Source organism: Papio anubis, chromosome 19 (assembly GCF_008728515.1).
Source record: "Papio anubis isolate 15944 chromosome 19, Panubis1.0, whole genome shotgun sequence".
NCBI lineage: Eukaryota > Metazoa > Chordata > Mammalia > Primates > Cercopithecidae > Papio > Papio anubis.
In genome coordinates, this window is record NC_044994.1 from 751,766 (window position 1) to 773,179 (window position 21,414).

General features: G+C 42.3%; 1 protein-coding gene across 10 annotated transcripts in view; it reads right to left on the reverse strand.

The window, feature by feature from the left end:
- The window catches only part of CEP192 (centrosomal protein 192), a 140,114-nt gene that overhangs the window by 55,581 nt on the left and 63,119 nt on the right, over positions 1–21,414 (reverse strand). For all 10 annotated transcript variants that reach the window (XM_009192319.4, XM_009192321.4, XM_009192322.4 and 7 more), the window contains 10 exons: positions 18,163–18,331; positions 14,696–15,614; positions 13,656–13,804; positions 11,752–11,982; positions 2,802–2,927; positions 2,521–2,664; positions 2,335–2,398; positions 1,757–1,896; positions 1,567–1,659; positions 854–972 (listed from right to left, as the gene is read on the reverse strand). In XM_009192319.4, the coding sequence (XP_009190583.2) occupies positions 854–972; positions 1,567–1,659; positions 1,757–1,896; positions 2,335–2,398; positions 2,521–2,664; positions 2,802–2,927; positions 11,752–11,982; positions 13,656–13,804; positions 14,696–15,614; positions 18,163–18,331 (2,154 nt within the window). The remainder of the gene's footprint in view (positions 1–853; positions 973–1,566; positions 1,660–1,756; positions 1,897–2,334; positions 2,399–2,520; positions 2,665–2,801; positions 2,928–11,751; positions 11,983–13,655; positions 13,805–14,695; positions 15,615–18,162; positions 18,332–21,414) is intronic.

Genomic DNA, 21,414 nt, shown 5'->3' on the forward strand with positions numbered 1-21,414 from the left:
ACTTACTTTTGTCAGAATATACTTGAAAATAATAATTTCTTCATTTCTATTCAGGTGGTTTAAAAGAAGATTTTTAGTTAAAAAAAGAGAAGACAGGCCGGGCGCGGTGGCTCAAGCCTGTAATCCCAGCACTTTGGGAGGCCGAGATGGGCGGATCACGAGGTCAGGAGATCGAGACCATCCTGGCTAACACGGTGAAACCCCGTCTCTACTAAGAAATACAAAAAATAGCCGGGCGAGGTGGCGGGCGCCTGTAGTCCCAGCTACTCGGGAGGCTGAGGCCGGAGAATGGCGTGAACCCGGGAGGCGGAGCTTGCAGTGAGCTGAGATCCGGCCACTGCACTCCAGCCTGGGCTACAGAGCGAGACTCCGTCTTAAAAAAAAAAAAAAAAAAAAAGAGAAGACAATCTGAAGCTAAATGAAAGGAGATTAAACAGTCATACCATCTGTTAGGTAAGAAATATATGGACTTTGTCATTCAGGCTGTGAAATTTTGAAGCACATGTAAGTGGCTGTTTTGAGAGACGAGTAAAACTGTCATTAAAACTTTTTTTTTTCAGACGGACTCTCGCTCTGTCGCCCAGCCTAGAGTGCAGAGGTGTGATCTCGGCTCACTGCAACCTCCGCCTCCTGGGTTCAAGCGATTCTCCCGCCTCAGCCTCCCGAGTAGCTGAAACTACAGGTGCACACCACCACATCCTGCTAATTTTTGCATTTTTAGTAGAGACAGGGTTTGGCCATGTTGCCCAAGCTGGTCCTGACCTCAGGTGATCCACCCGCCTCGGCCTCCCAAAGTGCTGGGATTACAGGTGTGAGCCACTGTGCCCGGCCCATTATAACATTTTTGTGTTACCTTTCCTCACAGGCTTCAGGATCCTTTGGAGTAAATGAAACAATAACCTCATGTTCTTCTCCAGGTTTAAGGAATAGATTCTTTGGATCCACTGAAAAGTGACTTCCTTGTTCTGGGACCTAAATATAGTTACATAATCATAACTGAATGCCAACTTATAGTTACATAATCATAACTGAATGCCAACGTACAAACCTCAGCTTTCACTCAGTGCTCAGTGGCTCCTGCCGTACGTGCCCTTCTCACTTACTAGGACAGGTTGTTTGTCCTCTTCTCATCTGTCATGGTCTCAACTTGCCCTGTTCTCTTGGAAAGGATATTTCTTTCTCTTCCACAGCAAACCTTATCTTCCACCTCACCCCCAGTTTTGGATCACTAACCCCCTCTCACTCACCCTCAGAGCTCAGAAATGACGTCAATGTGTGTGGATCACTCTCCACCAACTCCAACCAAAGGGTGACATGCATGTTTTTCAGGAACTAATCTAAGAACTTGGTTCTCATATTCAAGACACTGGACTTCAAACTTAAAAGCGCCACAGCATACATTTTACGTTATATAACACCCAGTTTTTAACAACTCTCAGTGATAATTTCATCTGAGGCTCAGGGCACTCTGTTGGGCCAGGAAGGGCACAAGAGCCCTGCAGAAAGCAAGGAGCTCTCGCAGTCTGAGGAAAGCCTATCGTATGGCACTCTGATGGAAGTGCATACCTTGATATCCAAATAAACTTCAATGTTCCCAGCATTTTTCAAAGGTAAGTGCTGCTTTGTTGAGGAAGCCACTTTGGCCAAGAAATGCATCGTCTGGAGGATGGGGCAAGATAGACATTTCAACGAACTGTCACAAAGTGAAATCAGCATGAATGAAAGCAGTAATGGCAGAAAGGAGGACTGAGGCTACCTGCAAGTCCCTGGGAGCGTGGATCCTAGCTATTCCCGCTCTTGCTCGGAGACTCACACTTCTAAGAACTGGCGTAGGGTTTGGGCTGTCTACTTCTATATCAACTTTTGCGAAGAATTCTTCTGCTGAGTCCAGAACCTCTAAAAAAAAAAAAAAAAAAAATACATTCTTTTAGCTCAGAGACCAGAGAGTTATTTAATTCTAAATGCCATCAGCAGTCCCACACAGTGCCCTTAGGGGCAATAAGAACATTTAGGCAAGAAGATTTTTCAGAGTTAAAAGAATAGAAATGAGTGAAGAGAAAGGTGGAAAAAGAAAGAAAACATTCAACTGGTAAACGTGATAAGATCAATTAATAGAAAACATTTGAAAAGGTTTTCAGTGCTACCTGCAGGAGTTACCCTCACTTACACAGGACTGACGCAAAACAGCATGCCATCTGCCTCAATTTCAAAAAAACATAAAATACTTGACAAATTTCGAGGTACTGACACTTACTGACAAAGGAAATACATCTCAAATTTGTAGTTTATTTAGCTACAGATTAAAGCAGTTCCCACACAATGTAAACATGATACCTGAAGAGCTGATCTGTTTCTTTGGACTATGGAAAAGAACCCAAATCATCAGAAATTCTGGATCCTATTAAAATTAAAAGAAAAATTTGACTTAATGTAAACTGGTATTAAGATTAAAATCTTAATGAAGGAAAAGCAGTTTAGCAGCTTAATCTCCTCTTTAATTCTAAGCCAGTTCTCTCCTACCTGTCCATCATAACTAGCAGGCATCATGTGGTTGACCACAGAAGGGCCTGCTAGCCGGGTGACCACATCGGTGCAAGGAGCAGCTTCCACAGGAGCTCGGACGGGTTCCTTGGAAAACATGAAACAGCGCCAGGCTACGGCGTTCTGTTTAGAAATACAAGAATCAGTTCAGTAAAGCCAACAGTGTAACGCTGAGCTTGTTAACAAAATCCTTAAAAAAATGTACTTTCGTAAGATCAGTGCATTCTGTAAACAGTTTCTTACTGTATGTTCGTACTTACAGCATTAATAATCAGTCTAATTGGCACAGTGGCATGCGTTCGGTTTATCAATTTTAGTGGGAGAGCTTTCCAGCCTCCATACGTCAAGTCACCAAAATCAAGAACATCTTTCTTTTCTGTTTCTACCTAATTACCAACAAAAGGGAATGATTGAAAAGTAATATATTAATAAATAGCACAACATGTATGTTCATATGACTGCCATTTCTAGCCACAAATTATGAGTTAGCATTAAGTAAAACTTACTACATTTTCCCAGGCTATTTAACAACTGCTTATTTTCTACAAAAATAAATGTTAATTTATTCTTTTGAGGTAGTCGATGTACCCAAATATACTATAGAATTCAGCTGCTGTTACTTTGAAAAGACTGTATCTTAAGATGAACTGATAATTTTATAAAATTATAGACCCCTTTTCAATGAGTTCTATTATTAGAATAATGACTTCTCAATTCCTTTCAAAAATACTATGAATATCTTGGCATTTTCAGATGTAATCTGCAAATGTTAAAATGGTATCAAAACAGACATATCAAAAGTTTAAAACAAGTGCCTATGATCATGACAGACTCACTTCCCTAAATGCGGGAACCAATCAAACTCAGACCCTCACACACCCATATGTGGAAACGTTTGACACTACAGGAACCCTCACTGGATATCAAAATTCATGAATGTCCCTGACAGGAAATGTCACAGTATTTGCATATAGCCTAGGCACATCCTCCTGTATACTTCAAACCATCTCTAGATTACTGACAGTACCTAATATAATGTAAATGCTATGTAAATAGTTGTTATACTTTATTATTAGAGAATAATGAAATAATGACAAGAAAAAAATGTCTATAGATGTGCAATACAGAAGCAACTACCCCTTTTTTTATTCTGAGTATTTCCGATCCAAGGTTGGTAAAACACAAGAATGCAAAACCCACAGATTCAGAGGGCAGACTGTATTACACACACACACACGTGCACCCATTTTGTTTTGCGCTACCCAAACACAAAATAAGTGGAGATCAAAGGCAGACCACTAAGTGGGAGCTGATTTCCATGGTGGCCCAGGAAGGTCTGGGTTCCAGACTTGCCCTCAAGGTGGTAGAGCTTTAATACGTTCCAGAGAACAGAAGATGTGACTTCAAGCTTGTTATGAGCAGGGCGAGGCTAGAATGGAATTTGAAATCTGCACATAAAGCCCAGAAATTCAAAGGAATGAAATGAAAAGGGAACTGCAAAAACTGTTCACATGTCTATGGAGTCAGCAAGGAACCTGTCCAGAGATGGGTGGCATAGAAGATTATTTGCAAGAACATGAAAGCCTAGGCCTAGGCCACATGGGACAGGGGATCCCCAAGTTGAAAAAAATCACAAAGGCTTTTAACACCTCCAACATTTCTGCAAAAGTACTCTCTAGAGACACTTCCAAAGACTAAGACACGTCATGGGATTCCTAAAGCAAAAAGCAGCCTCAATGAATGTGAGCTCACATTAAAATTTTTTAAATATCAAAAAATTAGAAGCCACTGGAAGAAAATCAGAAAGACTCAGCAAAAGTAACTAGTAGAAGCATTAGTAACCCAAGAACTAGAAACATGAAATAAACTATGAAGTAAATTCACTTTAAATGTAGATAACAGGGCTGGGCGTGGTGGCTCACGCCTGTAATCTCAGCACTTTGGGAGGCCGAGGCGGGTGGATCACAAGGTCAGGAGATCGAGACCATCCTGGCTAACATGGTGAAACCCCATCTCTACTAAAATACAAAAAAAAAAAAAAAAGAAAGATTAGCCGGGCGTGGTGGCGGGTGCCTGTGGTCCCAGCTACTTGGGAGGCCAAAGCAGGAGAATGGCGTGAGCCCGGGAGGCGGAGCTTGCAGTGAGCCGAGACTGCGCCACGGCACTCCAGCCTGGGTGACAGAGCGAGACTCTGTCTCAAAAAAAAAATTAAAAAAACTTAGATAACAGAGTCCGTAACAGAGGGAAAAGCAAGAGATTCATGAAGCAATGGTGAGCAAAAAGATGTATAAATAGCTTGATAAATCTGTTTACAATGTTAATGTTGGGACTGTAAAAAGGTAATACGGAAGGAAAAGATGAGAATTTAAATGAGATGCTGTCTTCGTCTTGTTGGAGGAGTTTGCTTTAGTTAGACATCTCATTATTGAAGTTACATATTAATGTTGAAAGTGAACTCTTTGAGTGAGTTCAGATGGTAACATGGCATTTTGAATACTGACTTCCTTTCTTGATTTGCCTGGTGACCGAATTACTAGTGACTAGTTTACAAACTAGGCCATTCAAGGAAGTCAAGTTAACGTAAAAGAAACATGTCACCTAAATGCACTTGATGGTGTTGAAATGTCCACCTTCTTAAACTGTGTGATGAAATTAGTTCTAAAGAAGATACCAGGCCAACCCTGTAGTGCCCCCAGTTTGTTGCAGAATCTCATGTTTTAGATGTTATACAAGAGTCCTATTTGCCCCAGTTAATGCCTGTCTTGTGGACTGGCTGGCTCTTTTAGAACTCTGTCCAAAGAGTGCAGGGAATATAACTTGTAAAGCCTCCCACAACTGGCAGTATGTATGTGGGTGTGTTTAAACCAAATCTTGAAAGCTTACAATAGAGCTGCACAGTGATAGTATTTATTAAAGAATCACAATTGTAAACATGAGCACAACTTACGGATTCTAGCTTACTTCTTTTGTAACTACAGACTATATTTTTGCTGCTGTTATATTAGAATAATTTTTAAATGTCACCTTGAAATAGAAATATGTATTTTAAGCACTCATGGAAAAAATGAACGCTTTTTAAATGTGTGTTATGTTCTCCGTAAGAACTGTAAACATTAAACTAAACAAATTACCTATAATGAAACTGATGAAGGTCTTCTGAGCAAGCTGGTTTGGCCAGAGAGCATACACAAACTTTTATATACTACAGAATGCTATTACACTTGGGAAATTATCTTGTCTAACCTGAATTTATATCCCATGGTGACAACACGGTATATGTATTGTTATTAAAGTAAGTGACCATGTTTAAAAACAAAAAAAACTATTAGAACTGATTTAAAAACTTTCAGTAAAGTTACAGGATACAAAATTAACATATAAAAGTCAGTAGTATTTCTATACGCCAACACTGAACTATGTGAAAAAGAAATTTAAAAAGTAATCCCATTTACAATAGCCACACATAAAATTAAATACCTAGGAATTAACTTAATCAAAGAAGTAAAAGACCTCTATAATGAAAACTATAAAACACTGATTAAGGAAATTGAAGAGGACACCAAAAAATAGAAAAACATTCCGTGTTTACAGACTGGAAGAATCAACATTGTTAAAATGTCCATACTACTTCACAGAAATAGAAAAACAAAATCCTAAAATTTACATGGAACCACAAAAGACCTGGAATAGACAAGCTATCCCAACCAAAAAGAATAAAACTGGAGGAATCACATTACCTGACTTCAAATTATACTACAGAGCCACAGTAACCAAAACAGCATGGTACTGGCATAAAAACAGATACACAGACTAAAGGAACAGAATAGAGGACCCAAACACAAATCCGCACACCTACAGTGAACTCATTTTTGACAAAGGTGCCAAGAACATACACTGGGGAAAAGACTGTCTCTTCAATAAACGGTGCCGGGAAAACTGGATATCCATATGCAGAAGAGTGAAACTAGACCGTGTCTCTTGCCATATACAAAAATCAAATCAAAATGGATTAAAAACTTAAACCTAAGAGCTCCAACTATGAAACTACTACAAGAAAACATTGGGTCCAGGCACAGTGGCTCACACCTGTAATCCCAGCACTTTGGGAGGCTGAGGAGGGCAGATCACAAGGTCAGGAGATCAAGACCAGCCTGGCCAATATGGTGAAACCTCATCTCTTCTAAAAATACAAAAATTAGCCAGGCATGGTGGTGCGTGCCTGTAATCCCAGCTGCCAGGGAGGCTGAGGCAGGAGAAGAGCTTGAACTCGGGAGGTGAAGGTTGCAGTGTGCCGAGACTGTGCCACTGCAATCCAGCCTGGGCGACAAAGCGAGACTCCATCTCTAAATGAATGAAAGAATGAATGAATAAATAAATAAATAAAAATTTCAGGAAAATCTCCCGGACATTGGACCGGGCAAAGACTTCTTTTGAACAATACCCCACAAGCAAAGGCACCAAAACAAACATGGACAAATGGGATTAAGTTAAAAAGCTTCTACACAGCAAAGGATGCAAGCAACAAAGTGAAAAGACAACCCACAGAATGAGACAAAATATTTGCAAATTACCCATCTGACAAGGGATTAATAACCAGAATATATAAGGGGCTCAAACAACTCTACAGGAAAAAATCTAATAACCCAATCAAAAACTGGGCAAAATATTTGAATAGACATTTCTCAAAGGAAGACACACAAATGCCAAACGGGCATATGAAAAGGTGCTCGACATCACTGATCATCAGAGAAATGCAAATCCAAACTACAATGAAATATCATCTTACCCCAGTTAAAATGGCTTATATTTAAAAGACGGGCAATAACAAATGCTGGTGAAGATGTGGGGAAAAGGGAACCCTCGCACACACTGTTGGTGAGAATGTGAATTAGTACAACCACTATGAAGAACAGTTTGGAGATTCCTCAAAACACTAAAACTTGAGCTACCATGTGATCCAGCTATTCGACTGCGGGGTATATACCCAAAAGAAAGGAAATCAGTATATTAAAGAAACATGTTTGTTGCAGCACTGTTTACAATAACTAAGATTTGGAAGCAACCTAAGTGCTCATCAACGGATAAGTGGATCAAGACAATGTGGTACATACACACAATGGAGTACGATTCAGCCATAGGAAGAATGAGATCCAGTCATTTGCAATAACATGGATGGAACTGGAGACCATTATGTTAAGTGAAATACACCAGGCACAGAAAGACAAACATCACATGTTCTCACTTATTCGTGGGTTCTAAAAACCAAATCAATTGAACTTACAAACATAGAGAATAGAAAGATGGTTATGAAAGGCTCAGAAGGGTAGGGGTTGGGGGTGAGGTGGGGATGGTTAATGAGTACTAAACGAATAGAAAGAATGAATTAAGACCTACTATTTGACAGCACAATAGGATGCCTGTAGCCACTAATAGTTGTGTATTTTTTTTTTTTTGAGACGGAGTCTCGCTCTGTAGCCCAGGCTGAAGTGCAGTGGCGTGATCTCGGCTCACTGCAAGCTCCGCCTCCCGAGTTCACGCCATTCTCCTGCCTCAGGCTCCCGAGCAGCTGGGACTACAGGCGCCCGCCACCACGCCCGGCTGATTTTTTGTATTTTTAGTAGAGACGAGGTTTCACCATGTTAGCCAGGATGGTCTCGATATCCTGACCTCGGGATCCGCCCGCCTCAGCCTCCCAAAGTGCTGGGATTACAGGCGTGAGCCACCGTGCCCGGCCAACAATTGTGTATTTTAAAATAACTTAAAATATGTAACTGGATTATTTGTAACTCAAAGGACAAATGCTTGAGGGGATAACCTATTCTCCATGACGTGCTTATTTCACATTGCATGTCTGTAACAAAACATCTCATGTAGCCCATAAATACATACACCTATTTAGATACCCACAAAAAAAAATTTAAATAAAAGAAAAATTTAAAATTTAAAAAAAATCCATACCACTCCAGAATGATTAAAAAAATAAAATAAAATCTAACAATACCAAAGGTTAGCAGTAACAGGAACCTGCATACATTTCTCCTAGGAACGTAAGTTAGACAGCAAATTGGCAATATCTAGCCAAAATAAAGGTGCACATACTTTAAACTGTAACATTTGCATTATGTACCTGGGAGACCCTTTATCACGCTGAGAAAGTAATCTAACAGTTCTATGCATGTGGTCTCTGTATAAGATTCCCGGACGCTCTCTCACGGGGAATGTGGTTCCCCAGGCAAACCCTGCTGAGCCATCAGGGCCTAATGCCTCTGGTTCCACTCCTCCAAGAAGGCAGCTTCAACTAGCTTGATTAATACTGAACCATTCCCTATACCAGTGGTTCCCAAACTTGTCTGTTTGTTGGATTCAAAGCTCGGACACAGACATCAGCAGTTTTTGAAGTTCATCAGGTGGTTCCAATGAGCACACCAGTAGGGAATCACTGCCTTCTACTACCAAACACCACTGATATATGTGAGCCGCTCGGGACACGGCAATGCCAAATATTGCATAAATGTGATTTATCATGTCTGCTACAGAAAGGTAAGCTGCTTAGAGGCAGGCTCAACAGCTGGTTTAGTGACATGTACTGAAATGCAGGAGGTTAATAACACCGGTTCTCAGTGGTTCCTATCGGGGGTGGCTTGACCATGTTTGGAGACGTTACTGGTTACCACAGTGGGGAAAGAGGTATTACTGACATCCAGTGGGTAGAGGCCAGGGCCACTGTTAAACATCCTACACTGCACAAGACAGCCCTCGCTACCCTCAAAGAATCTTCTAGCCCAAAATGGCACTAGTGTTAATGCTGAAAAACCTTGACCTAGAGAAAGGCAAGCAGAGCAGAGCTGACTGAGAAGTATATAAAACGGCACTTAGCCAAAAAGAAAAAAGATCACTAAAAGTTTATAGTATGTGCAGATATCAACGTAAGGACACAGGAACATGAAAACATGAAAAAAAAAACTATGAGAACATTTCCAATCGACTTCCTCCTCCATGCCCTAGAAAATAAAGTTGTTGAGCTAGGTTACTAAGCATCCCCTGAAGAACGTGTACTGTGGGGAAAACGCTGGTGATTCTCACCCGTCTCCCAGAGTGGCTACCCTGTGTCTCATCCCCAACACCCACTTCTAAACCGCAAGTCACAATTACAGCTTTGCAGAATGAAAAAACTAATTAACTTTATCTTTTTTTTTTTTTTTTTGAGGCAGAGTCCTGCTCTGTCGTCCAGGCTAGAGTGCAATAGCGTGATCTCAGCTCACTCTAACCTCTGCCTCTCGAGTTCAAGCGATTCTCCTGCCTCAGCCTCCTGAGTAGCTGGGACTTCAGGCGCCTGTCACCACATCTGGCTAATTTTTGTATTTTTACTAGAGACAGGGTTTTGCCATGTTGGCCAGTCTGGTCTCAAACTCCTGACCTCAGGTGATCCGCCCGCCTTGGCCTCCCAAAGTGCTGGGATTACAGGCACGAGCCACGCGCCTGGCCTGAAACAACTAATTAACTTTAGGAGGATATCAGTAACACCTGTTAAGTGTGGTTAGCTAAATATGTTAAGTTCAATTCACATATTAGGAAATTAATTTTTTTTTCTTTTGAGACTGGGTCTCGCTCTGTTGCCCAGGCTGGAGTACAGTGATGTGATCATTAGCTCACTGTAGCCTCAAATTCCTGAGCTCAAGTGACCTCTCACCTCAGCTTCTGGAGTAGTTGGGATCATAAGCATGCACCACCAGAGCCAGCTGATTTTTAAAATTTTGTGTAGAGACGGGGGTCTCACTATGTTGTCCAGGCTGGTCTCGAACTCCTGGGCTCAAGCAATCCACCCACCTTGACCTCTCAAAGTGCTGGGATTACAGGTGTGTGCCAGTGCCCAGCTGAAATCAACTAATTTTTAATTAAAGTCACAGGCTACATAATGATGTTTTGGTCAATGATGGACTGTATACAGGCCAGTGATCCCATAAGATTATAATGGAGATGGAAAATTCCTAACACCTTGTGATGTCAGAGCTATCATAACATCATAGTATAACTTTTTTTTAATGAATTTGGTATAGCCTAAATGTGCAGTGTTTATAACGTCTACAAGAGTGTACAGTAATGTCCTAGGCCTTTACCACTGATTCACAGAGAGCAACTTTGAGTCCTCTGGTAAGTGCCCTATAAAACGTACCATTTTTTAATCTTTTATCATGTATTTTTTCTGTACCTTTTCTACGTTTAGCTATAGAAACACTTACCATGGTGTTACAACTGCCCTACAGTATTAAGTACAGTAACAAGCTGTATGGGAACAATGGTGCTAGCCTAGGAACAATGGACTGTCCCATAAGGCCTACGTGCGCAGAAGGCTGTGCCGTCTAGGTTTGTGTGAGTACACTCTGCGATATTCACACAATGACAAAACTGCCTAAGGACACATTTCTCAGGGCATACCCCTATTGTTAAGCGACTCATTACTGTATCAAGGCCTGTTCTGCTTTTCCTCTGCTCTGCACCCTCCCATCCCTCCCTCTCACATTCCTTAATTTTTTTCAATATGTTAGTTCTGATTTCACTATAACTAAGAGGAGATAGCTCTATAAAGCAGTGGTTGTTAACTAAGGCTATGAATTATAATCATCCGGGAAGATTTAAAAATTACCGAGAGGCAGCCACACCCTCCCTCATTCTGATTCAGTCAGTCAAAGTGGGACTCAGGTATTGGGGTACATTTAAGAGACCCCAGTGTTATTCCAGTGTGCAGCCACGGTTGAGAGTCATCATCCTAAATGAGCACATAATCTAATAACCACTTATTATCCTAACTTGGCCAGACTTAATTTCTTTGGCTCCCAGAAAATAGGTGACTAGAGAAGGGAAACTTTTCTAGCTGGCAAATAATCTCCAGGTGCAGAAATATAAAAAGAATATGAACCACTGGCACGTTGTTAAGTGGACATCAAATTATACAATAGAAATCAGTTGGAAAATACTGCTTAACCTTATACTCTGCTTTATAGATATCTTAGCAAGTATACTTGTGTTTCTGTAAAATTAAAAATAATTTTAAATTTTGAAATAAAAAGATACTAAGAACTAAAGTTCAGCTTGAAACTAATTTTGTGGCTCCTTTGTCCACAAATTTCTTCTTCCCAAATTTTACTTCTAACGTTAAACAGTCTTCTTTAAAACACCAGGTATGACAAAGATTCATTTACAAACGGGTACCTCGATAACAGGACTCTCGGCAATGGCAGTGAGAGTGACGGTGCTGGCCAAAGCTTCCGCCTGTACGATGGTCTCAGCATCTGTCGAACACGGCCAAGAAGCAACACTGAATGTGCATCTGAAAACCCCAGGACTGGATGGGATAAAAAGCACTTTTATCTCTTCTGTGGTATGAGGCCTTATGATGGCTTTATTCTTGAAAACTAAACAACGATATGTTGAAAGATCCACCTTCAAAAAAGAGCCACAAAGTTCGTTATTAATGACTTCACAATGAAAATCAAGTAGAATCACCTAGTTTAAGATTCCTTTTCCCAATCACTCAAACTGCCAAATTAAGACATTTATTATCCTTCAAAAATGTCAAAGCCTTGTCATTCATGGTCTCTAAAGTACAACGAGTCAAATCCTTCATGAGTTGAATGTTCTTGCTGCACCAGGGCTGTCTCCCCAGTCCATCTCCAAGCAAGCACATTGACCTGTACACTCACTTGTCTTAAAAAGGACACTGACAAGGGTCACTCTTTCACAGCCCTGTAAGTCTCTCTAGGACACACAACACAGTGGTGGGCGGGGGCTGGGGGAAGAAGAGTCAGGCTAACCACTGAGGTCCCACAGCCCTGACTCCCCTGCTTCAACCGCAGTGACAACTCCAGCCACCCTCCCTCCCCACTGTCACTGGCCTCTTTCCACTCTCCATTCCCACAGATAACACTGTTTCATTCACAGACTCCAGCCACCCTCCCTCCACTGTCACTGACTTCTTTTCCACTCTCCACTTCCAGACAACACTGCCTATCTACAGACTCCAGCCACCCTCCTCCCTCACTGTCAATGGCCTCTTTTTCCACTTCCACTCTTACAGACAACACTGCTTCATTCACAGACTCCAGCCACCCTCCCTCCTCACTGTCAATGGGGTCTTCTTTTCCACTCTCCACTTCCACAGACAACACTGCTTCATTCACAGACTCCAGCCACCCTCCCTCCTCACTGTCAATGGGATCTTCTTTTCCACTCTCCACTTCCACAGACAACACTGCTTCATTCACAGACTCCAGGATGCCCCTAAAAAGTCTTCACAGCCCACCTTCCACTCTCAACCCTCTCCTTCAACCACCTGCTTTTCATTTAACCTGAGGACTGGAAGTAGAGGGGAGAAGCCGAGAAGGCGTGGGGGGAGGCGATCTTATTTTACCAGGCAAACAATGGCCACTAAGAGGCAGGAGGGAAGAGGAAACCCATGCACCAGTGCTGACTCACAAGTAACAGTCATAAAACTGGGACATTTCAAAACAGCTGCTGACCATACACCCCGCTCCCCACTCACCGACGTTCAAATGGTCACTGTAACCAGGAGAGATTTAGAGTCTAGAATTATAGGAACTATAATTGATCATGTAAGGGACATTTGTCTTAGGAGTTCATATTAAAACTGCGTTTCCAAGTATTTCAAAAGCTCATGTAAGAAAATCATCAGATAAATTAGTCAAAAAGACTTCCCTTGCCAATGAAAGCATAAGCTCCAAGAGTAGCTGCTTTCTTTTTTTTTTTTTTAAGTCATGGTTGCTTATATTCAATCACCTTTAACAAAACTGACAAGTAGCAACGAGAAACTCCGAGCTTTGGATGATTTAAATAACAGCACTAAAAGCAAATTTATAGAATTTTACAAATAAATAACAATAAAATATAAACAATAAATGATGGAAAATGCAAAACACTCTTTCACTTTACACTCTACAAGCACTACAACAAAAGGGGTCTGAGAGAAAGAGAGCACGGCAATGACTGTGTGCATTAATAAAGGGGTGAAGGGAGAACCTAGCACTACAGATGGGGGAAACCAAGCACCTAATCACAATGCAACTGTTAGGTTAAATGAGAAAGACGTAAAAAGCTACCTTTTCACCATTCACACTAATGCTGAGGACCCCGATGCTGACTTGCAGCCAGCGGTCGGTTGGATTGAGCACACTGAGGAGGGTCTGGGAAGCGATCCCGACACAGCAAGCGTGAGGAAGCTTCAACTCCTCCGGCACTCGGACACTCCCTGGGTGAGAAGAAGGCACAAAAATGCACGTTACAGCAAACCCCAAATTATAAGCCAAACCTGTTAAACGGCAATGAGTTTACACGACGGCCGTTTACACTTAAGAGCTACAGTCACAGTGCTCCTGATGAGGGAGTCCCTGATGTTGCATGAGCCTCAGACACCTGCCTACAATTTTTTCCTGCTTCCATCCAGCCCAGGAAAAGAAAATTAAAACTGGATCCAACTCACAATTACGGCTAATCAATTCTTTGAGGTTACTGCCTGTAAGTAATCTCCTTTCCTCTCATAAATTATAAGTCACTGCTTATCCTAAAACAAAACAAAACAAAAAACAAAAACAAAGAACTCCAGAGGCTCTAACTTTCCAGACGCAGACACTTATCAGATTTTACTGCTGCCACCTATCTTCCAACGTCCTCATGCAGTTGTTCTGGAGGGCAGAGAAGACAGTAGCCCAGTGGCCGTGTGTACCGTGTCAGTAAAAGCACAGCTCCCAGAGAGAAGTTGCCCCACACATGCACCTGAGAGTGCTGCCTCTCCCCACAACAGCCACCCAGAGACTCACAAGGTGGAGGCACTCGCTCATTCTGGGATTCAACTCTAAACTGGACATTTCCTAGGTGAAATAATCACAAAACTGCAACGGCAGAGCAAAAAAGAGACGAGGAAGGCAGAGCCATAGGCAGCCTGTCACCTGCATAAGTGTAGCATTTTTCTAAGCCAACTTCAGGGACGTTTGCACAGAAATATATGGTGTTCTCAGTTTAGGAAGAAGCACAAAACTTACAAGGAATTAATGCTAACCAGTAACTCCTTGGAACAAACCAGCTTTGTGGTGTCATTTGAGAAAATAATACCAAGCAACAAAACAGAGAAAGAGCATCTTACCCAATCCTGATGTCATTCCTGAATCCCATGGTTCAATTCCACAGTTGGTACCAACAGACGGCACAGGAAAAGGTTTTGTTGTGCTTAGCAGGTTCTGATTTAAGGTATTAGAATATGGGTTACAGAGGGAAGAGGAGCCCGTCCATCCAGAGCCGATATTTGACCCCAGACAAATCCCCACAGCCAGCGAGCTCTGCACAGGCTCTCCTGCGACGGCTGGGTAGGGGAGGCCTCCTGAGAAGCCACAGACTGTGGCGCTGCCAGCATGACACTGAGGCAAGGTGGTGCTTCCAGCCGAAGGGAGCGTTCCCAAATACCGCTGAGCAAAGGGAGCTGTGCTGAGAGAGGGCTGCGCCAAGAGTGCGTGCACAGCAGCAGGCACGTTCTGCATGTCAGCCACAGAGCCGCGAACTGTGCTGCTGGCAACAGGAGTGCACTGGTTTTCAGAGGTGGTCTGATGAGAAACCTGGCCCCCGAACTCACGGCCAGCAGTTGACTTATCTTTAGAAATTATTCTTTGATCTTCATCTACAGGCTCCTGGCAGGACACAGGACGTGATGTGGCTGACCCCACCTGACAGCTCAGACCTGACTTGCCCAGGAGAGCCAGCCTGATCAGGTCCACTTCTTCAGGGTTTGATGTCAAACCTACCTCATTGGTTTCCAACAGATTTCCACTTTTGGAGGAGGGATCTTTACTCCATTTAAAGTCAGGTTTTACAGATTCAGCCTTGCTACTCAGAGAAGTGGTTTCAGTTGCTTTTCTTGTATCAGAGTTATTCTGGATAATAGATGATAATGTTCCTTTTCCTCTATTCTGAAATGGAACTTTTTCTCTCAATTTTTCCATAGCCCGTTCCTCCAATGCGGCTGGACTGCCTTGAATAATTGTGGTACTCAACTCGCTGGTGATATCACTCTGAGTGCAAGAAAATTTGTTTTTAATAATCCACAGATAAACTTAATACAACAAATTGAAACCATGCTGGTAAAAGCTCAAGTAACAAAGAGATGTGCATGAGGTTTCTCTTTGAAAAAAATTTGTTTTACACAAAAATAGTAGTCTTGCAGTTGTGAAATGCAGACTTACATTAGAAAATGTGTGTTTGTTGTTTTGTAAAAGGAATTATACTATGAGGAAAATAGGTATACACTAAGAATATCTGAAAATTTTGCACAGATAAAGGACTAGAGTCTAGTAACTTTCTGAGGATTTAAGGGATTTCTATAAACTTTACAATAAAAATCTAAATAAATTCGTAGCGAAGGAGTGGGGGCCGAGCAAGCTTGAAATGATAATGACTTTGAGGTCAGGCGGCGGCTCAGCAGGCTGGCAGGGCCCCACTCCACCATCTGTCCATGCTACTGCCTGGGCTTGAACACTCAAAGATGTTAACTTTTTTTTTTTTTTTTTTGAGACAGAGTCTCCCTCTTGTTGCCCAGGTTGGAGTGCAATGGCGCAATCTCAGCTCACTGCTACCTTCACCTCCCAGGTTCAAGCCATTTTCCTGCCTCAGCCTCCCAAGTAGCTGGGATTACAGGGGCCCGCCACCACACCCAGCTATTTCTTTGTATTTTTAGTAGAGGCAGGGTTTCACCATGTTGGCCAGGCTGGTTTTGAACTCCTGACCTCAGGTGATCTGCCTGCCTCAGCCTCCCAAAGTGCTGGGATTACAGGTATGAGCCGCCACGACCGGCCAAAGATGTTAACTTTTATGTGTTCTAAGTCCTCTCCCATTTCTAAACTTGTGTGGCTCTATGAAGCATGAAGTTAACAGTCCTGGTAAACGTCCACACTCATTTCTTTGTACATAATGCATAATCTGAGGAGTGACATCTGCAGCTCTGCAGGATAGACCAGCTGAAATTTACAGACTAGACAGACGTAACCTTCACTGATTGCTCTGGTACTTGGTTTATAAATTTCTCCTGGCCAAAGCTTCAGAAATAAAGACACTAAGAAACAAAGACTATATTATTTGCCAAGTAATAGTAACAAATAATACGTATCCCGTGGTGACTTACTAGATGACAAGCACTGCCCTCACATACTATTCCTCCTTACAGATGAAGAAACAGGTTGAGGGAGGTTTAGTAATCTGTCTGAGGAGGCAGCAGAAGATAAGTTATCTGACACCATAACCCAGCTCTCAACCACTACGCTAAGAACACGCAGACTCAGTATCTAACAACGACATGAAAAAGACAGCTTTCAAAGGAAGGGGTGTAACGCCCTAACACTGTGCTGTGCATTCAGTAACTCTCCAGCAGCTTGGTGGAGGAAGACTACGCAGCATACCCACAGCAGTCAGTCAGCTCATTAAAAAACTGAACAATGTCACATCCACAACTTCCACACACAAAAACAGGTAACACTAGCTTCTCCCACATAACTCTCTCTGATCTTCTTCTATTCTATCCCCACTGTTACTGTCTTGGCCCAAGCATCCACTGTCTCTTGCCTAAACCACTACAGTGGTCTCATGTCAAATCTCCGATTTTAATTTTGCTCCTACTGGTCCCTCCTTCCTCACGGCTGTTGGAGTGAGCTTTTAAAACATCAAACCAGCCTGGGCTTGGTGGCTCATGCCTGTAATCCCACCACTTTGGGAGGCCAAGTCAGGAAGACCGCTTGAGGCCAGGAGTTCAAGACCAGCTCTGGCAACACAGCAAGACCCCACCTCTAAAAAAATTTTTTTTAATTAGCCAGGTGTGGTGGGAGGCACCTGTAGTCCCAGCTACTTGGGAGGCTGAGGCAGGAGGATCACTTGAGACCAGGAGCCCTAGGCTGTAGTGAGCTGTGATCGTGCCACCATACTCCAGCCTGGGTGACAGAGCGAGATCATCTCTAAAAAATACACAAACAAAATGAAATCAAACCAGATCATGACAGTGACCTGCTTAAAAGCCTTCAAACTCCCATGTTTTAAACCCAGCACCCTTCCCAGTTTGGTCCCCCCTCTTCCAGCCTCATCCACTTGTCCCCATTAACATGATTCCCTGTGGCTGTTCTAAACTTCCCGGAGTGCCTCAGATCAGTCTGCATCTTACAACTCTCCACCTCCCCATGTGTTAACTCTGCTTCCCTGTTGCCTAACCCCTAGCAGTCAGGCAAAGTGTGGCTTCAGTGTATTTATCCCTGCAGAAACCTTTGCTGAAGCAAAGGCAGTGAGACTTCCAACCACCACCTTCTGAGTCCCCATAGTACACGCGCAGCATGACGCACTTCATTACACAGTGTGCCTCACCAGACAGAGCTCTTCCAGGGCAGATCCTAAAATGTTTGTACCTCTGTGCCTACTAGCATGAGTAGGGATTTAATATGTGCACACGAATACAAAAATCATTTTAAAGGTAAAAGAGCAACACAGAAGTTATATAGGCTTGAACTGTTGTCTGAATCAAACATCTGTAACACTTTTAAGAGTTGAAAGCCTTAGTAACAAATAATCCAAGTGGCTGCCCACCTTGCGGTCCTCCAGGGCATCATCTGTGGTTGTGGCAGGACAGGAGCTCTCTGGTTCAGACACATACGTCAGCCTGCTCACCCCAGCAGGCGAGCACGCCAAGGGAGACAACTCCTGCTTACAGGGAGGCTGCTGCTGAGCTGCTGAACCAAAGGACTCTAACGCACACCTGAAAGAGAAGAGGAGCTCACACCTGCAGTTCTCCAGTCCTTCAACTATCTACATAAGCAAAAAATCATTCCTATGAGCCTTTAATCTTGCAAATAACTCTACCTCGAATTCAAGGTTTACACTTAATTATCTAAAACTATAAAAAATATTCCCATTGAATGAAGCCTCTGTTAATCAACTGTAAAATGTATTGTGGCATTTTCATTAATAAATGCCATATAAAGACACACAGCAACGTTAGCTATTCATTCTATAAAAATTTACTAAGTATCTCATACAGAGAAATGAACACAAGAATTCCAACCCTCAATGAGCAAAGAGGAAAAAAAAATCACACAGATAAATGCAAAGAAATGGGAACAGTCACACATCACTGTGGGACTATCAAGTGGTACAACTTTCAGTTGAGCAATTAAGCAGTATATATCAAAGGCCTCTTGACCCAAGATATTCTACATCTAGGAATTTATCCTGAGAAAAAAAATTAATGATAAATATAAAGACTTCACAAAAAGGACATGTCATCACATCACTGTGGACAATAAGTGGGAAATCTTAGATCCGATTCCCCAGGAGGAAGTGAGCTACAGAAATTAGAGCACAAACATGCAATACAACACTATGCAGCCATTCAAAAGCATGCTGTTCCAGCCTTGGTTCAGAAAGATGTCCCTGCTATACAACGTGAAATGAAAAGATCAGAAAGCGACAAACAGAGAGTCTCACATCTATCTGCAAACACACCAGGGTCACTTCCTCATTATTCTGTCCATTAGCATCTTTCACAGGGCTGCCAGCCGAGACGCAAGGAGCGGGAAACGGACTGCACCTCTTGAGGGAAAGCGGCACAGTCACAGTGCAAAAGAGCACAGGGGATAGGAAATAAGTGTCAAGCCACCTTTGGAAACAGTCTCCACCCCTATGCTCTGCTGGTTAGCTTGAATTCAGCCCTTCACTTGACTGGATTCCACCATCTTTCTTCTTTTTACAAAGTTCAGAATACTCAGCTAGGCAATGGACGCACATGGAAAATTCAAATTTGAATTCTGAACTTTCAAAAAATTCCAAATTGGCCAGGTATCATGGCTCATGTCTGTAATCCCAGCACTTTGAGAGGCCAAGGCAGGTGGATCACGAGGTCAGGAGATCGAGACCATCCTATCTAACATGGTTAAACCCCATCTCTACTAAAAATACAAAAAATTAGCCAGGTGTGGGCTGGGCGCAGTGGCTCACGCCTGTAATCCCAGCACTTTGGGAGGCCAAGGCAAGCAGATCACGAGGTCAGCAGATTGAGACTATCCTGGCTAACATGGTGAAACCCATCTCTACTAAAAATACAAAAAAATTAGCTGGGCTTGGTGGCGGGCACCTGTAATCCCAGCTTCTCGGGAGGCTGAGGCAGGAGAACGGTATGAACCCAGGAGGTGGAGCTTGCAGTGAGCCGAGATCGCGTTACTGCACTCCAGCCTGGGCGAGACTGTGAGACTCTGTCTCAAAAAAATAATAACAATAAATAAATAAATAACTACCCGGGCGTGGTGGCAGGCGCCTGTAGTCCCAGCTACTCAGGAGGATGAGGCAGGAGAATGGCGTGAACCAGGAGGCAGAGCTGGCAGTGAGCCGAGAATGCACCACTGCACTCCAGTCTGGGCACAGAGCAAGACTCTGTCTCATAAAAATAAAAATAAAAATAAAAGTAAAAAGTCCCAAATCAAGACGGTATTGTCAAAATACCAGTTAGTAAGTTTCTAACCAATGGCAACAAAGTATTACCTACCAAACTGCTTCAGGCCTTCTCTAGCTCCCCCATGACATGCACCTACATGGGTTTCTGTATCCACATGCACACCCGCACAAACGCACGCACACACACACAAACACATACACACAACATGATATAGCACGGAAAATGTTCTGAGTCACTGGATGATGTGTTGTATTCATTTGACTCCTTTGGTTAACAAGAACAAATGCATTTAGGTGAAATTACCTAAAATAATGAAAAGTGAACTGCAAGAACACATGCAAAATAAAAGGGGAGACATACTGAAAGGGTATACTGTATGATGATAGAGCAAAGTAACAATGAAGAATCAACACAGGCATATAGCCTAATACAATTATTAGACTTGAAAAATAAAGAATTTTGGCAAAAACTTGCAAAAACATCAAGTCAATTCAAAGCCAAAAAGAATCAGGCTAGTCTCAGATATCCCTCTAGTCTTCCATAGGGAGAGTAAAGCAATACCGGTAAGAAACATAAGGGAAGAACGTGTAAGCCAAAGATTGTAAACATACTACACCGTATCACAGCCAGATCATCTTCAAATTTGCTTTGGGCTGGATGACTAGTAATACATCTGTTAAAATATGCAGGTCGAGCACAGTTGCTCATGCCTATAATCCCAGCATTTTGGGAGGCTGAGGCAGGTGGATTACCTGAGGTCAGGAGTTCAAGATCAGCCTGGCCAACATGGTGAAACCCCATCTCTTATTAAAAATATAAAAATTAGCCAGGCAAGGCGGCATGTGCCTGTGGTTCCAGCTACTCGGGAGACCGAGGCAGGAGAATTGCTTGAACCCGGGAGGCAGGGGTTGTAGTGAGCCAAGATTGTACCAATGTACTCCAGCCTGGCCCACAGAGTGAGGCTCCATCTCAAAAAAAAAAAAAAAAAAAGGCAATCAACTATTAAATAAGAAGTGACTGTGTATATGAAAGTGTTTCAAACTGAGGCATCCATAAGGAGTCACAGAAAGAACTCAGCTTTCCACTGACATTTAGCAGCAGCTGGACCACACCATGTCGCTTCAGATGAACATGAAAAACTTTAACGGCACCTTGGGAAACAGCTAATAGGTATCTTTGAAATCCGATATTTTGAAACAAATCAAAACTATATTTAACATATTTGATAATTTTGCTGGTTAGGCAAATTTTTCCATTTATTACACTCTTTCAATAAACACATAAAAGATCTTTTATAAAGCCACAAAAGACGTTCATAAAATTAAAATTTTATAAACAAAGTTATTCATTTAGATAGCAATATCATTTAGATAGCAAAAGTTAAGATATAA